This window comes from Acinonyx jubatus, chromosome D4 (genome assembly GCF_027475565.1).
Source record: "Acinonyx jubatus isolate Ajub_Pintada_27869175 chromosome D4, VMU_Ajub_asm_v1.0, whole genome shotgun sequence".
Taxonomy (NCBI): Eukaryota; Metazoa; Chordata; class Mammalia; order Carnivora; family Felidae; genus Acinonyx; species Acinonyx jubatus.
Window position 1 is genome coordinate 79,975,594 of NC_069391.1, and position 18,671 is coordinate 79,994,264.

General features: G+C 40.8%; 1 protein-coding gene and 1 long non-coding RNA gene across 10 annotated transcripts in view; one reads left to right on the top strand and one right to left on the bottom strand.

Moving 5' to 3' along the window:
- LOC113594227 (uncharacterized) overlaps window positions 1-13,303 on the bottom strand; it is a 98,316-nt gene extending 85,013 nt beyond the window's left edge. Inside the window, exons 1-2 of the long non-coding RNA XR_003414554.2 lie at window positions 12,867-13,303; window positions 11,263-12,100 (exon numbers count right to left, since the gene is read on the bottom strand). This is a non-coding gene — a long non-coding RNA (uncharacterized LOC113594227). The remainder of the gene's footprint in view (window positions 1-11,262; window positions 12,101-12,866) is intronic.
- The window catches only part of TRPM3 (transient receptor potential cation channel subfamily M member 3), a 485,893-nt gene that overhangs the window by 231,573 nt on the left and 235,649 nt on the right, over window positions 1-18,671 (top strand). For 8 of the 9 annotated variants that reach the window (XM_027041047.2, XM_027041050.2, XM_027041052.2 and 5 more), the window contains exons 2-3: window positions 3,713-3,792; window positions 5,149-5,353. In XM_027041047.2, coding sequence (XP_026896848.1) covers window positions 3,713-3,792; window positions 5,149-5,353 — 285 coding nt within the window. The other variant, XM_053205279.1, reaches the window with a different exon arrangement.

Consider the following 18,671-nt stretch of genomic DNA (forward strand, 5'->3'; position numbering starts at 1 on the left):
TGGTAGAAGCCATCTTTTCTAAGCGTACGTGAGACTTCCGAAGGATATTTAAAAATAAAAGATTTTAGGGCGTAGTGTCCATTGAAGTTTTGCATTAGAAGAGAATTAAAGGGTCAATGAGAAACATGGCATGTCAAAACTATTTCATGCTTTCTAACAACAAGGATAGCCATTCTGAGCTAACTAACTTGGATTCCGAGGGCAAGTATGAAACTCACACAGAGCAGTTCAAAGCCTTGGGACAAAAGAAAAGGGAATTAGCTTAGGGAACAAGTTAAACCATGATTATACTTCAAATTTGCCCTCTCCAAGAAAATAACTTTAAAAATCTAAGATCTACCCACACTGAAAACCTGAATAAAAAGCACAATAGAGCAAAGCCCACAGTAGAGCGTAGTCAGTTATGCATATACTTTGTAGAATTCCTAATTCATGTGTTTTACATGCATTCTTTCTATTTTGTATTATAGATTTCTTCTTAAAAAAAGAATCCAATTCAATTATGAATGTTGGAGATATTTTTTTATATTACATTTCCTCCCCTGCCCCTGCAATTTTCCATGCCTTTACAAGGGGAATTGTTAATCTGCTTGTAATAAACTGGAAACTGATGTTCATTCCTTTTGCTAACAGTGAGGTAGGTTTTTCACCTTTGAAAAGGCAATGAGGGTGCTAAACTGCAACAAGTCACATTATTTTTAGAAACTAAGTAGAGTCGGCAACTCTATGTACTATTTCTGAGTAGAACTTGCAGGACCATCCAAGTTGAAACTGGGATCCATGAGTGAGAGAAATAATCAAGGTGCCCTTGAAAAGTCTAATTCATCCGCCATGGTCCCCCCTCTTCTCATGTTGTGAATCCTGTTGTAATTACATTTCTTTGTTAGAGGATCATTTGTTATAATGATCCTCCTTCTTTTACTTCTTGCTCCTATTACGCGGTCTTCCTAATCTCCCACCCCAGTCCTTTATCCTAAGGGGAGAGGTAGAACAGATAGCGGAGAGTTTATTACTCTACGTGTGAGGATAGAAAGAGGGAAAGATCCACGTATGAGCTGGTTCTAAGCTATGCCTCTAGGAGTCCAGCACTGTCCAAATACCAAGGCGCTCCCAGGCATGCCCAGATGGCACTGCCCAGATCAAGGGTATTTAGTATCAATAATGTGTGATTTGGAGAGGCAGTTTGGCAGACTGGGTAAGAAGAGTATGAACTCTGGAGTCAGACTGTCCAAGTTTAAACTTGGTGCATCTCTCTGCCTCAGTTTCTTCAATGGTAAAATGGATATAATAGTAGCACGTCCTTCATGGCATTCTTATGAGGCTCTATGGAGATGATACATGTATATGGCACAATTCCAGGCAAACCATGAGCCCTTCATAATATTAAGTATCGAGTGCCTACTGAGTTCCAGGTGTTCTCCCTGAATCAGGTGCTTCAGTAAATACAACAATGCTCTGAAGTAGCTGTAATTATCTTTATGTTACAGAAAAGACTCGGGGAAGTTCAATAACTATTCTGTATACCTTGTTAGTGGTCAGCTAGGCTGATCATCCTCCAGGCAGAGAGAGATCAAACGAGGTCAGTTCTGTTAGAGCAGGGTTCATAGTGCTCTTGTCTGAACATGTGTCAGAATTTTTAGTACCAGAACCAACCCAGCAGTCCCTTTTCTTGAATTGAAACATGGTACCCAAATAATAATGCTAACAACTCAGTGTGTCAGCTATAATTATTGTGCCCATTTAATAGATCAGAAAAACTGAGGCCCCCCAAAATTATGTGACTTTGTCCATGCTGTAGAGTCCCACTCATGCCACTTTTTCTAACAGCAGAACTCACACTGTATTCATGATACTGCTGTGTCTCGGGGAGTATTGATTAGCACTCCCCCAAATTTGCAGATGCTTCCCCAAAAGATCCTTCTGAATTCTAGCCAAAGTGATCCACAAAGAAGAAAGGAATTACACTCTCCCTTTTCTGCTCCCCGAGGTGTAGGGAAAGTTGGTTTCAAATGTCCAGTGAGGAATATTTTTACCGTCTGTCTGCCAAGAGATGTTATCAATGAAAGTATTCAGTGTCTAGGAAAAATCACAGCCTATGAATAGTTTAACTTACAGGCTTTTCACAAAGATCAAGCCTGGTTATCTACGCCATTCAGCTCATTTCTGTTGCAAAGATGCAGCCCCTGGCTTTTCCTATATATTTGAGAAGAAAAATTTCCATGAACAGACACTGGGGCCTTTCTCATGTCTAGCTGACAAACAGAACTGCAAATGTTACCTTCCTGGTGTGAGGAGGTGTGCAGAGGTGCACCTTCCAGGTGCAGAGGGCCACCTGGATCCAGGGATCTCTGAGACAGGACAGGTGCTCCTCTTCATGTAGACAGTGCATAAACACTGACAAATGTGACCGTGTGACCACTTGTGACCATGACTGAAACAGGATGCAGCTCCTTTGTACCCCACAGGCATCCCCCATGTTGCCACTTTTACAATGTGCTTTGTCATATGAGGTAACCATGGCCTTCACTGCTGCGTGCTTACATAGACTCTCATCACAAGAGAGGAGGGAGATGCAAGACTAAGGATTGAGAGCAAAGGAGAACTTCGCACAGTTTATACAGATGTCTAGGTCCTTGGCAGAGTCAATATCAATTAGGGCCACACATGGGGGTTTGTAACAGTCAACACTGGTCACTGAGGCCAAGCAAATCACTAAGTTGCACTTTGGGCCTGTATATTTCAAGGGTATGAATTTAGCCCTAATACTGTGTTAGAGAAAAGATGATGTCATGTAGAAGTAACCTTACAGGATGCTCCAACAACTTCCCTCTTAAATGCTTGGAGAAGGAATCTTCTGAGTAGTTTATAGGATCTCACGGGAGACTCCTCTACTCTTTCCAATGCTGGTAAAAGCTGCATGATGGACACTATGCTTGGGAACAAAGATAGTACAGTTTTCTGGAACTTCCTTTATCCTTCTGGGAACCAATCTCAGTGGCTGGACTTCTGGGCAGACAGTCCCAACAATGCCCATTCTAAGAAGCTGTATTTCCTGTACTTAAAGACATGTGGAAATAAAAAGAAAAGAAAAAGTGCTATCTTCCTTCCTTCCTTCCAAAGGCATTACCTGTGAAATTTCTGACTGTAATAAAGACATTTATCTTCCTATGTTTCCATTTCCTTTTTCCCCTTCTGTATTTAAGCACTGCTAATTTGGATTTTAGGAAAAACATCATGATGGATTAGGGCTCTTGAGTTATATAATTCTCTTACCATTTCTCTTTCTTTGTATAAAAAAAATTGAATGGAAGTGTTAGCCACGAGAACTTCATACTTATTCACATATATTTCTTCCCATCGCTGAATATTTGTTAGGTACAGGAATATAAGCATACTGCTCTGTGTTTTTCATTATCTCCATAACTAGCATTGTTTTTCTGTTCTTCAAAAAAACTTTAAGAATCTGTATAAGTTTCCATCACTAACCATTTTTTTTATAATGGTCCTTTTCTTTGACTCAATATTATAATGTTAACCTAGTCAACAGGTTCTGGCAGTCATTGGTTTTTGTTATATGCAGTGTTTATGTTTGAAGTAACTATTATTTCAATTCAGTTTATGAGATACTGAATCATGATGTAATTATGAAATTTTTGCTTCCTACTCAAAAATACTTGTGGGTTATATTCACCTTTTCTTTTTTTTTTTTCAGGCTCAGAAATCCTGGATAGAAAGAGCATTTTATAAAAGAGAATGTGTTCACATCATACCAAGCACCAAAGACCCCCATAGGTAATCTTGCTGTCTCTATAATAAAGTGAGAACACAGAGTAGCAATTATGGGAACAAAACTATAATAGTAATCACTATGCATTACAAGGGAACCAATGTCAAATTAAAGATCATTTTTTTTAATCGTTGCTGGACATCTCTGAAGCAATCTTATATGTATACACCATATAATGTGTTGCACCTGCAGTTAATTCTCTAAGAGCCTGTACAAAATAACAGATACCCCATTGGGAAGGAATTAATCGCTGTCTATAAGTGGGCTATATATATTTTTAGTATGGTTATTCGTTTTCCCTTTTAAGCATTTCATCAAAATGCTTAGTTTGTACCAATATTCCCTGCCATAATGAAAAGGTATTTTTAAATAAAAGACTCCTAGAAGGTTACTAATTAGACTGCAGACCTTCAGATTTCTGTCCAAGTACGTTTTTAATAGCCTACTAATCTTACCTTTAGCTATCCTACTTACCTTCCTGGTTTTGCCTTAAAGATTAACAGCATATTAGGTAGGAAGCATTTGGGATGAAATAACATATGACTGTCTGGAAATGCCTTTATGAAAAGGCCATATAATCAAGTAATTTAAAATATAGACTATAACGTCCTATAGACTAGCTGTGTAACCTTAAGCAAATTACCTAACCTTCAAAACTGCACTATTTTACTCCTAAAAGGAATGTCATATTATTAGTATTTAATAAATGATAACCATATATCAGTATTGTCATTAATAGTTGTAATTGTGGTACTAGTGAAGCATGAAGCATATGTATCAGTATTATAATGGTGGTGGAAAAGTATGAAAGACATTTTCATGATGTAAGTAGTGAATTTTGTTTTCAAAGATCTTGCAAATAATATTTCCATTATTTCAGGAACGCTTAAGCTGTAGGTTTTTATTCTTAGTATTGGATATTTGACAGTGAATGTCAATTGGGGAAAGACAAGTTAGGTTGTGACTCACATATGAGTGAGAGTCCTTATTTAAATGTGCATATTAAAATTCTTCCCTCAAAGCTGTGCAGTGGCCTTTGTGCAAGATTTGATAGATGGGAGGAGTGAGAAGTAGAAAAATCTATAGGACTTTTGTTTGCAGGCTCCAGTCCTAAACAGTATGGCAGGTGTGGAAGGGGTGGGTGGCAAAGGCCAGGAGGCATGTTACAGCTTATACAGCTGAAGGAAAACGAAAATGGGCAGAAAAGAAAAGATCTCTGTTGGGTAAATCCTGGGTTCACTATTTGCCTGGTATAGCCATATTGTGGGATTCTGCCTAAGAATGGATTGGCTCACTATGGTTTGTAGATTTCTCCAGTAATGGCTGATCCAGGGGGTTCGCTTTGATCTCTTATGTTGCAGGTGTTGCTGCGGGCGTCTGATTGGCCAGCATGTGGGCCTCACTCCCAGCGTCTCCGTTCTTCAGAATGAGAAAAATCAAAGTCGCCTCTCCCGAAATGACATCCAGTCGGAGAAGTGGTCCATCAGCAAGCACACTCAACTCAGCCCCACGGATGCTTTTGGGACCATTGAGTTCCAAGGAGGTGGCCATTCCAACAAAGCCATGGTAATCAGAAAACCCTTCAGTTGCTTCCCAAGTTCTATCTCATGTCCTGTAAAGGTGTGGTGAAGAGCTGGAGGTTTAGTCTTTGGGCTTAATCCCCTCTGCCAGGTCTTGGCTGGGCAATCAGCTCTCACGACCTTGCCCCTGTGCATTTCTTCTCTCTTCTGTAGAATGGGGGAAAGAAAACCTTCCTCCTAGGATTTTTTAAATAATTAATACTATATCAGACCGTGACTATTGCTATTATTAATAGTAACAAGAAGCTTTCTATGGTGATCCACTATTTATTACTTACTTTCTGGGTCTCATCCATTAAAGCATGTTTTTCTATCTCCTTTGGTTTAAAAAAAAAATCTTACCTTTAAGTCTCTGTTTTGTCCTATTAGTAACTAGCATTTCTCTCAATTCAAGGTAGAAATGATCATCCGAGACTATTTCCTTCCCTGTTCTAACAGAGATCTTGCCACCTAAAGTGAGTGCTTTTGCTCTAAGCAGCTGTGTTCAATAATGTTCCCAGCAGAAGAACTCCATATGAGAAGCATTTTGTTTGGAAAAGAGGCTTTAGGAAATAATACAAATTTTACTTCTAAGAGTTGTTGCTTCTAAATTTCAGCTTTCATCATGAACCTCTCCCTACTTGGCTGACAGATTTTGCCAGGAGAAAAATATACCATATGTTTTTAGAAATTCTAGAAATGCTCTATTTCATAAAGCTTGTTTCTAACAGAGTTGGTTGAGGGTGGGACAGTTGGAGGTAGCTGCTCTCAGGCACACCCCCAAAGTTTTCCAAGTTTGGAGAGGAGATTTTGCTTCGAGAAGCATACTGCAAAATGCAAGGGAAGTCACTCCACACTAGTTATAGTCTAAAAATGGGCAGAAGAGCCACCCCTCTGCCCTCTCTCTTCTCGCCTTCCTCCTCCCCCTTGCATCTTTCCCCACTCTTGTAGGATTTTCTTCACCAAGAATGGCTGACTGCACTATTCTCACAGTATTTCCTTAAGAAAATCAATTCTGAACTGTACATTAGAGTGAAAACAATTTTGAGCAATGTATTGGGAAGAAGAGGGTGCTGGGTACAGCCTGGGGGAAAAGTGGGAGGGGGTGGTGGTTAGTCTTGGCCTATACAGAACCAAGGGCAGTGGAGATCTGGCAACTTCCTCATCCACCCAAGGGATGTTTTCAGCTACACAAAGTCATGAAGGGTCCCCAACTCAGCATAATTCCCATTCACAGTATGGAATGGAACCATACACACCATGCATTAATTAAAAGTCATGCCAGTTCACACTATAAGAAAAATGCTCAAAAGAAAAAAAAAAAGAAGAATCATAGTAAGTAGTAGTAGTAGTAGTTAGTAGAAGAAGAGCAAAGGGATGGAAATGGATCCATGGAGGGCCCAAGTTCTTCACTGGAAATACAATACGATAATGTTGAGAATGAAGTGACTAGCCGCCCCCTCCCGCCCCCACAAAAAAGCCAAGTGCTGTAGATAAGGAGGTGGCTTAGCAGACAATACCATCATAGAGTGGCACACCCAGTGATGTCATAGAGTGCTTGAATGGTGACCCGAGGCTTTGTGCCCCACGTCGCACAGCTGATAAATGTGGGGTTTTTTTAAAGCTTACTTATTTATTTTGAGGGGAGGAGAATAAATGAATATGTAGGGGAGGGGCAGAGAAACAGGGAGAGAGAGAGAATCCCAAGCAGGCTCTCCACTGTCAGCACAGAGCCTGACCTGGGGTTCAGACTCATGAACCATGAGATCATGACCTGAGCCAAAGTCAGATGGTTAACTGACTGAGCCACCAAGGTGCCCCCACAGGATGGATGTTTATTATGATATTTAATGGCAGAGGAAAAACCTGAAGAGGCACATCTTTCACTATGCTCTTCAAGTGTGAACACATAGGACATCGAACTTTGTGAGCCCTCCCCAAGCCCCACATAGCTCTGTGAAACCCAGAACTATCTGTTGGCAATTGGGTTAGGCACGGTCTGCTACATGATTTTGTAGAGCCCAGTGTAAAATGAAAATGTAGGCCTCTAGCAGGGGCAGGGAAAGCAATCCCCCTTCTCACGGCCAACAACCCCAACACACAGTGGACAGGCGACAGTCCAAGGAACTGCTATCTCTGTAGTGGGACAGGCTCAATATCTGGTGTGGGTGAGATATGCCACGGAATCACCTGTGAAACACACCAGGGCCCGGCCAGCCTAAGGCAGGGACAGCTATGTTCTTGCTCTGTCCTGAAATGCTGCAGGGAAAACACCCAACCCACCCCTCACCTTGCCTGTGCTCACATCCCAGGCAGGGATGGAGGGTGATGATGGAACAAAACCCCATTGCTTCCCCAGGCGACATTGTGGAGGGAAGGTTAGACTGGCCAGGACATCAGAGGTGGGAGCAGATGGTCAAGATCCCCTGCCCCAGGGAGGCAGCAGGAGGCGGGATGTGGGACCATGGACCACATGTGAGCCAAGGCTCCGAGCCCTCTGCACGGGCTCCACTGCCCCATCAGACTTTACCTACAAAACACAAATTCCAGGCTAAAATTGTTAAGAATTCCAAAAAAGCAAGTGCAGAGCACTAAACCCTAAGCACTGCCTTTCTGAGCGGTGTGACAATGCTGGTCACACACCCTTGAAGCCAACACTGAGACTGGGTCTCACCTATACTAGATGGTGTCATGGCAGTCACTGTGAGGACAAACCTTTCTTTAAGAGTCTAATCAGCCGAATGAGGGCCAGTTTTCTTCCCTTTTTTTTTTAACAACCAAATATTTAACAAGTGGGAGTCCCCACTATTCAGACACAATGAGCATTTTGTCCACTTCGAATACTTGCCCTTGAATTATTCTGAGTCTCCTGTCTAAACAAAGGGGTGGAGCTGACAGCCGGTCAGATGTCTTGTTTTATCAGGCAGGATGGTTGTTTTGTGCCAACCTGTGCCTTCCTTACTTCTCCCCTCCCCCCACCCCGCAACAAACTGGCACACAAAGGGAAAAGTCAGCAACTACTGTCTGTTAAAGAATATCAGTCTTCAGATGGGGAGGGCATGGTTAAATATTCACCACAATTGAAATGAAACAGGTCAACTAACTTCACGTCTTTGATCCCTGTTCCTGACAAAAATATTTGAAAGTTGAGATGGTTTTTAACTCTAAAAACTCTATAGAGGGGAGATTAACTTTGACCTTTATTATTGGGAAAAAAAAAAAAGATAGACCATTAATTTTTTTCCTTCAAGACAGCCCAAGATGAGGTGCTTGGGTCTTCAAAATGCCATTGTGGTCTGGACACAATGTGAGGCAGAATCTGCCAGCGTTTGGTAGAAGTTTCAGTTGGAGAGAAGAGAATCTTTATTAACATGTGCTGGGCCACGTGGGAACCATATCTGCTCAGGAACATTATGCAGGTGTGTTATCACATAGGCAGTATAGCAGGATGTCAAGGAGCTTTGGTCACCAAAGATGCTTGAGGGGATTGATGCAGTGGTTCTCTGCTTGGAGGCTCACGGTAGCCTGTGGGCCACTACCAACGTCCATGGCCACGAATCACGCCCAGAGAGTCTCCCTCATTGGTCAGGGATAGAACTTGGGCATCTTAAGTATTTGAAAAGCTAGCCAAGTTATTCTATTCAGAAAGGCTTAAAAAGTGCTAAATAATCTCGCTCTCTCTACCTGTATTATAGATGAGGCAAATCAAGCCCAGAGAAATTAAATTGTTTTCTGAGAGGTCCTCCTTTATTCAACGACAAAGATAATTCTCAAACCTGGGCTGCTCAGGATTCCCCATGAGTTCTATTTCTTCTCTGTCGTGTATGCTTGGTGTAGTCTATAGGAGATGTTTTGAAGGGAAGCTAATTACTATTATTTTTCTAGCTCTTTTATAAGGGTCTTGAGAACTTTGTAGTAGAATTATAAAATTACTCTTATTTGATGAGGTTAATTAAACTCAAAAGCTGTAAGCAGGAGGAAGTCTTTGTAACATTACAACCTAGGTTAGTAGAACCATTTTCTGAGCCTTTCCTAGCACTTTGTGGTATTCTGTCCTCAATTCCCAGGCGCGTCGAGCCTGGGAAAGTACAATAGCAATGAATCCAGCATCTCTCTCCTTTTGCAGAGAAATAGTGATCCAGGAAGGAGGCACTCATAGCTGATAGCGAGTGAAGGATCCTTCCTCCCTTTCTTCCCAGCACCAAGCCATGTCCTACCAAATTGCATGCCCCAAATGTCATCCCTGGCAGTTCGTCCAAATACCTCATAAGAGTGAAAACGTGAGGACCAAGGAAGAAGATAGTCAGATACTAAAGCTCTGGGTGAGACATTGTCTTCCTAGCGTGAGCGCCAGGTAGCTTTTTAAAACTAACTTAGGGAGCAGTAGGAAGATGGCCCCAAAACAGACACTGGGTCCTCTCTCAGAGACTCTTCTTTATCTGGGGCTACAGCTGTAAGTTATTTAGAAAAGATGACAGTGCTGGACTTGATTATACGGAATCGTATTTGCTACTAATCATCTCTTCCAATTAACGCTGAGCCGTCTTGTGGAGCAGGTAAGTATCACCTAATTAAGGACTTGTATTTAAACCTCTCAAGTCGTTCGCATAATTATCTTCAGGTTTTCCCTTGCTAGTTACTCTGCTTATTAGATCGGGTTGAGCCCCTTGTTATAGTTTTTATATAATTTAGATAATTATTCCTATGCCTCATTGTCACACTTAAAGCTCTCACTGTTGAGTGTGAAAGCCTTATTCTCTGAGCACTGCCAGTGGGAGGGAGGGTGAGAGGGAGGCAGGAGGTTCCAGGTTGCTGGGGACACCCCAGGGAGTGAAGAGTCTGTCAAGAGTGAGGCATCTACCGTCTTATACTCTTTAAACACTTCAGGATTGAATTTGATTTTTTTAAAAATGTCTTTCTTTGCATTATGCAAATTTAATCTGGGAATCGTCACTGATTGACACATACCAAATATGAAATTAAATGAATTCTATTTTACAGAATAAAAGAGCCGATCACTAGACTATGGCTAGCTAAACAGCTTTACATAAGCGTTCATATCATAAGATATCATAAGATATTTGAGGGGGCTGGTAATTGTTCCCTTGATTTCCACTTTCCACCTTTTAATCTTTAGGCCGCTGAATTAGCAGTACCTTGGGAAGTCCTTTCTGAAACTGAGACTAAAACTAGAAATTATCACTCAAACTACTGGTCCCAACACAGACCTGTAGGAAAAGAAGGAAAGAACCAACTTTCCTCTGAGAAACCCATCTTGCCTCTAGAAAATTCCCATCTCCTTGCCTCTACCAAATTTTATTCTATATAATTCTAGCAGGAAATGCAGAGACCACCCCCTTGAGATCTACTTCTATCTCAGTGAAGTTTTATATTACTAAACCTTTAGCTTTGGCTTATCAGCCAGCACCATTGACCTGGAAACATCCGGTATCTAACATCGAGAAATCACAAAAACAATACAGAATAAATTACAATGGCACTTTCATTCCCAAAGTTTTGTGGGTCATCAAACCAGGAATGCAGTAACCAGTGACACGACACATTTGTTTTCCAAGTATTTTCTTTCTAGGGAATTGTACATGCATTGAACCACCACCAGTATTAAACTCTCACTGCAAAACTAACCATGCCAGAGACTTAGAGAGCCAGTATCAGCAAAATTATCTTAGCAGTCTGATATGACATGGTCTCCTTGGCCACAGCTTTAATTAAAAGTACTCATTTAAGAATGTGGCTACAAGAATTAAAAAAATAAAATGATGCTTATCACATTTCTCAACATAAAGAAAACTAGGCCAGATATCCCCCTACAGCCTGGGAAGAAAAGCTTTAAAAGTAAGCTTTCAAATAGAGTTAGCAGTGGTAATTCCATTACTCTGAACAAGCGCTACTCACAAATAGCACTCGATAATTTCCCAGAAGTAAAGATGGCTTTGCAGTATTAGGATTTGTCATTTATTGTTTCCAGGACTGTAGCCAGGTTTATCATTCTGCAGCTTTTCCATTTTCATTTAGACAACTGGGCAAAGTTACGTGAGTAAAAATTTAGGGCTGAAGAGGTCACTCGTTCATTGTCAGAGCCAAATTGTTCCACCCACTCTCAAGTCCAGAATACCACAAGGAGAATTATTACATCCTAAGTAAACAGCCCCAGCCTTCTCTGAGTAGTAACAACTATTTCTCTCCCCACCCCACCCCCCACGCACACATACAACACACACCCAGCCTCTGCCCACCCTGGGTGTTATAAAGGGAGAACGATGCTGTCTAGTCTGTGACACGTCTACAAGCCCCACATGAGTGGGGAGTGAGGCCATGGTAAAGTTGAGTCCTGTTCTGATGAACGAATTGTAACATTGCTAGTGAAGAAGCAGAAAGAGTGGCATTAGCAAAAGCTGCCCTGAAGTCGCCTGCTTTTACCAAAGAGACCTTTAGAATCAAGAACAAAAACTCAGGCTTCAGTTACCAAAGCCCTGTGCCCTTCCAACAAAAACAAAAGAAATCCGTAGTTTTCAATGATCGTCTCTCACAATTTAATTTGCCAGTTGGTGGTTTGCTCTTCAAAATATGTGTTCTTTATGGAAATCATGCTGGATGCATTGGCCTCCAAAGCACCTGAGAACAGATCAAATGGTACAATTTCAACTAAATCAAACCTCTATTTACTGAAGAGCATACTTGAGGTGCTGGCCTGGATGTCATCCGCTCATCACCCATCAGCCAGGCAGGGGCACTAATGATAGAAGGGAAAAGAAGACGATTATTCTAGGCATGGGCAACTGGTTTGAGCTCAGCTTATCTCTAGAAATTATAAAGTGAGGAACTAAGGGCTCATGAGAGAAGGATGGGCCAGGCAGCCTAGAGCAGAGGTGGTAGTTTTGCTCTCAGCAGGTGCTTTTATATAGATAGATAGGGGCGCCTGGGTGGCTCAGTCGGTTAAGCATCCGACTTTGGCTCAGGTCAGGACCTCGTGGTCCGTCGTTCGAGCCCTGCGTCGGGCTCTGTGCTGACAGCTCAGAGCCTGGAGCCTGCTTCAGATTCTGTGTCTCCCTCTCTCTCTGTCCCTCCCCTGTTCATGCTCTGTCTCTCTCTGTCTCAAATAAACATTAAAAAAAAAATTTTTTTTAAAGAAATGCACAGATATAGATAAACAGCTGCACCAGTCACTCCCCAGATAACTCCGAGTTGAGAAACAAAAGGCTACTTTAACATATCCACTAAAGAGTTAAAGGGCAGATATTTGGATCCTATCGTATGCACAAGTAATTTAAAAGGTGAGTGTAACCTGTATTCAATTTACATGTATTGGTTTTTCTCCCACACCAGGTGAGTTTCCACAATTCAATCCTCCTAGCGTCCTGTGAGGTGGTCAGGAGCGCCAGCATTTCACAAGAGAAGGTGCTCAGATTGGCCAAATGTCTTAGAGCACCAGTGCCTGATGCTAGAGTGTGGCGCTGCCCGTGATGGGAAAATCTATAATGGAAGCACATATCACTCACCACATCAGAGTAATGCCCAGGTGACCAGATTTAGTATACCCATCAGGAAGATTTCTTGTTATTTGTAAGGTGATCCCTTAGCAATTAATGAGCTCACATGTGGACAGTCAAAACTGCTTATCTTGACGACCAAGAGAGCTCCTCATTTCAAATCACATTGACCGTTTATTAATTACTCTGGGAACAACCATTTATGACCTTGAAGCTGCTGATTCGGCACATGAGTTAGCTGTTCTATTACAAGCACCTGGAGAGTTCACTGACTAACTTGCTTTTTATGGGTGTAAGAGTAGAATTTAAAAATTGACATCTTCAGATAATTGTACAGTGTCATTGTATCCCTTCATTTTAATTAGCCTCTTATCCCCAAACCACTTACTGAGTTACTAAACAATAACAATGACAAAAAGCAATTAATTGATTCATTTAAATTCTTCCTTTTTAAAAAAAGAAAAAGACTCTTGCCTTTTATTATCCAAGGGTCAGGTAGTTGGAGGTAATTTGGGTAGTCTGAAAATGGTTGCACTTTCCTATTTATTGTCACCTGAATAATTCCTCCAGTATTTCCTCCGTTCTTCTCTATGACTTTTCATGTAAAATACTGAGTGTTCTTTTTTCCCTTTGGCCCAATGACAAACCCAAGACACCACTTAGAATCTTTGGTCTGGGGAGGAGTTGTAATCCTTGCTTCTTACATGGTCCCCCAGGAGCTAGTGAGAAATAAAAAACATCAAACCCCACCTCGAACCTACTGAATCCCAACCTGCATTTCCGACAAGGTCCCCAGGCAAGTTGTGCACGTTAATGTTTCAGAAGCACAGCTCACCCGAGAGTTTTGCACCGCAGCAGTAGCTTAAATAATGGATTACGTGAGTGGTTGATTATTAGACAACTAGCTCTCAGGTCTCAGTCCCTCATCTTCTAGGGGTCTACTGTCTTGCCCTGTAAAGCAGAAAAATTGAACTAGATGATTTCTAGTTGCCATGGTGGCCAAGATATTGCTAAGTTCCCTTTGATTTCTAAGACTGACTACTTCGTAGCCAGTGTGAAAGATCAAAAATCACAGTCAAGTCAAACACAGTGCCTGCCCTCAAAGATCTTGCAGCATGGGCAGAGAAAATGGACACGTGCAAGAAACAACCAGAAAAAAAAATCCAATTGGGTTAGGTTGATAGTTATGCTGCATCAACATGAGCTTGCATTCTTAGGAAAAGTAAGTAAAAGACTTTGAAAGATGGGAATGATTTCTGTAGATGACAAAGAGAGGAACTGGGTTTTCTAGGATTTAGGGAACAGCATTAGCCAAATGCAGAGAGAAGTGGGGAACACCTCTAGGTGGGGTCAGGCTAAATTGTGGGGGATCATGACAGGCAGAATTAGAGTTTATATATAATGTAACAATTTGAACTGAAAAATAGTGTGATCACAAAGGAATTGGAGAAAGATCTCTGTCGGTGTCTTGTTGAGGACATGGGGTTAGAGAAACCGTTTGGAGGCTGTTGGCATAATCCAAACTGACATCCTAGTAAGGAGAATGTATTCCTAAAGTGGCAACTGAAGGAATAGAGGGAAAGCCCTGGCTGAAAACATTCATTTCAGAAATGGATCGTTAGAACTTTGAGACTCCTTATAGGTAAAGCGAAAGGAGACGGAAGGTGGAAAGGGCACTTTTACTTTGAGGTCAAGAGCAAGGACTCTGGCGTCAGCAGACCTGGGCTATGGACCCTATCATTACCACTTACTATTGGTTGAACCTGATGGATCCTTTCTGTTCCCCATCAGTGAAATGTGGATGATACAACCTCGTCATTACTGGGAGGAGTCTGTGAAATAATGTATGTTGCAGGAGTGTAGTAAATACACAAGGGTCTTGGTTTTGGGTTTAGGGTTTTTGTTTGTTTGTTTGGTTGTTTGTTTTCTCAGAGTTAAGAAATGGAGAGCAGAGAGAAATATGTGAAGAGGGCCTACCAGCAATGTGACCTTACACAGACAAGACACCTAGTGCCTCTGTTTCCCCATCTGTAAGACAGAGCAGGGGACAAGGTGATTCAAGGTCGTTCATTCCCTACTAGAGCATTTACCAGAGTAATAAGAGCTCTGTGATCATGAGCAAGCTTTCCTTAACTGGGAAAAATATTAGGCTAATTCAAAAAGAATTTTAATACATTCAGTAGATTTTTTGGTCACTTTTATGAGGTTCTTTTTTTATTCTCTTTTTTTTAAGGTGTAAGAGGGTGAATAAGAGAACAGTAATTTAAAAAAGCAATTTTTTATCATCTCCCACACTAAGCATTTTTGGTTTGTCTAGTTGGGAAGCCTTGTGAGTCCCAGTCCTAATTTATTTCACTAAACACCCCTTTCTGGAATTAGTCAAAATGACATAAATTCAATTCAGCAGAGCTGCCAAATTTTAACTACTCAAGTGGCATAGATTCAGTGCATGGGGACAGAAAGCACTTTATTCTTTGATCTTATAGCATTTGTTATCTAGATATTTTTCATAGAGTCACTCAGTGAGCTAATAAATGTAATAATAGAGAAACAATAACATAGCCTTTGTTTAAGAAACACTGTGTTTGCATCTACCACTCCAATAACCACCCTTCAGCCCCAAAGCTCCTCGTGTGGCACCAAAATGCATGCCTGTTGTTACTGAAAATTTCTGTTGGTAGATCTCAGAAAGGTCTTATCCTCTGCAGGAAAGCTTGTGTGTAAACTACGCCAATTCACACATTGTAAACTCTAGTTACGATTCTCTTGGTATAATGTATTTAGCTAAAATTGCCAGCCTTTACTCTTTCTGTTCTGGAATTGGTTTTTGCTACGTAGATTAAATCAATATAAAACCAGCTCATTAGATCCCAACACCTCTTTGGATTTCTGGTATTGGTACGTAGGAAACTTTAGCTCCTTGGTATTTCTGGATGATGCAGTTTATTTTGTCAAGCTGCTTTCATGTTTTTAGCTACTTTGCCTCTTGTTTCAGTCAAATATATTTAAAATAGGCTTTAACAAAAGAATTGACATAATTTGAACTTTTTTTTTTTTTTGCAACAGCGGGGGCTCTTAGATCCAAAAATTTTGCCATAAATTGTCATCTCCTGTATAACTTTCTTTACTTATACATCTAAAAGCATATGTTTGTGTTGCATGCACATCTGCTCTTTCAGTGGTTCTACTACTTCAAGGTGAATACTTAACAATTTCTGAAGTTAGTCAGTACCTTTCTTTTCTCTCCCACAGGACATACAGAGTTTAGAAAGCTTTAATGCTGATTGCTCCCAACTCACGTATATGCTGTAATATCCACTGCTTTAGCTCTTTCCCTTCCCACCACACATTAGATATTATCATCATTTTATATTATACAGGCAATGCTTTTTTAGATTTACAGTGTATTTGCTAATTTTTTTGTTTGCCATTCTTTCTTGTATCCCAGATCGTCCATGTGGGATCATGTAATTTCTCCCTGCTGTATATATCTTAAAACTTCCTTCAGTGAAGTCTGCCGGAGATAAATGCTCAGTTTGGGTAGTCTGAAAATGTCTATAATTTGCTCTCATCTTTGAAAGATATTTTCGCTGAATATAGAATTTTACACTGACAGATAATTTCTCTTGGCACATTGAAGGCACTGGCTTGTGGCACCCATTTTTGCTGTTGAGGAGTAGACCTCCTGCCTTAAAATGACTGTTTCCTTGTAGGTGGTTTGTCTTATTTTCTAGTGGCTTTTGAATTTTTCCTCCCTTCTTTTGGTGTTCCCTGTGAGGTGTCACTCAGTGGGGTTTGTTTTTATTTATTCTGCTTGGGATTCACTGACGTTCCCCGATCTGAGAATGTGTATCTTTCAACATTTCTGAAAATTTCCCAGCCAGTATCTGTTCAAGTGTTGGTTCTTCCCTGTCTCTTTTATTTCCATCTAGAATTCAGATGCTCTGCTCCAAGGTTTTCAGTGTTGCTTCTGTTTTCAATTCCTTTGTCTCTTAAGGCTGCATCTGGCTTATTTCTCTGGATCTATCATTAGTGTGTCTAATCTGTAGCCTAACTTTTCCATTGTATTTTTCATTTAAATTATTGGATTTTTATTTTTAGAAGTTGTTTTTGAATCTTTTTCAGATGTATTGGTCTTTCCTTATAGTCTGTTGTTCCTCATTGATGCCTTCAATAATCTCATTCAGGTTTTTAATATATTAAAGATAGCTATTTTATATTCTCTGAATATTTCAGTATCTTTGAGGATCTTACTCTGCTATCTGTTATTTCTTTTGGTTCTCACTCATACTGCTTTATTTCCTTGTGCAATACATTTCATTTATTTATTTATTTTTTACTTATGACATGCTTATTTTCCAATGGGAACTATCTGAGCGCTGGATTGAGGATGCATTCCTCCACAAATGATCCGCATTTGCTTCTTCCTGTTATCTGGAACCACTGCCCAGCCAGAACCATTTCAAATTAAATAGTCTGGTGTTTTTCAAACCACACTGATAGTGTCACTGTGGATCAAAGTCTGTGTGAAGGGGGGCCCCTTGTTTATTTTTTTTATGTTTATTTTATTTTTGAGAGACAGAGAGAGAGGGAGAGAGAATGAGAGGGGGAGGGACAGAGAGAGAAGGAGACACAGAATCCCAAGCAGGCTCCAGGTTCTGAGCTATCAGCACAGAGCCTGACACAGGGCTCGAACTCATGAACTGTGACATCATGACCTGAGCTGCAGTCCAAGACTTAACCAACTGAGTCACCCAGGGGTCCTGAGAGCCCCCCTTGTTTATAAATAATCAGAGGGGAATTTTTTCCCCATCCACTCAGAAACAAGGTAGAAGCAGGCAGGCTTCCTTGCTGTCTTCTTCTGTACATCAGACTTTCTTACTTTTTTCCTCCTTACACTTGAGAGTGGAGCCCTTTGAAACAGTGTCCCAGCTTACCTGGGGTCCCCCATTAGACTCATCCATCCTGCGTGATGCCAGGAAAGCAGGTGCCATTTTGCAGAGTTGAGGAGAAACCCTCAAGTCCAAAGCCTGCTTTGGTCCTTCCTTGTCTCCTGAGGTCCCAGCTTCTACTCTGTTTTAGGAATCTGGATGTTTGCTCTTTAAATGCCCGCTCAGCAATGCATTTCAAAAGGCTTTCAAATGTATTTGCCTGGTATTTCAGTTGTTTCCAGCTAAAGATGGAAGTCCTTATATAATTAAACTGAGATCTAAATGAGCATGTATATGATTATATAGATGTTTATCATTGTGTGTACTTATAGCATTTCCTTTATATATACTTAGTATCGCTTATTTCCAGTTGCATCTGCTAACACCTTGAAATCTGATATACACTTTCATTTTTTAAGATTATTCTACAAGAACAATGGGCACGTCTTTTGTCACTTGTCTTCTTTAAAAGATAAATGTTTGGTATTCAGTTTTTGTAAATTAAATAAAGATCGTCAGCTATTGCCTTATTTTAAAATTCTTATTACATGATGTAGAACTGCAGAATTTCTCAAAACCTCTCAAAGTGACAGGGTCGCAGAAACATCTATATCTACGTCCAGTTGGTATAACTGGGCAAAGCTGGGCTCACAGTGCATTTTAGAAAATCAAACAATTTTAAAGTCCGTAATAAGTCACAATTTCAAGAACACCTTTAAAAGTGGCAAATGCCTTCCCCTAACGAAGACTCTCGTGGTAAAGAAAATGATTTGCCTCTTTTCAAAAATCAGCTGTTTTAGGAGATGTTTTCTTCTCGTGCTACACCTATCCTTGCAATCGGGGAAGGATAAGCCCCGGCAGCCAGCCCTCCCCTGTCTCCCTA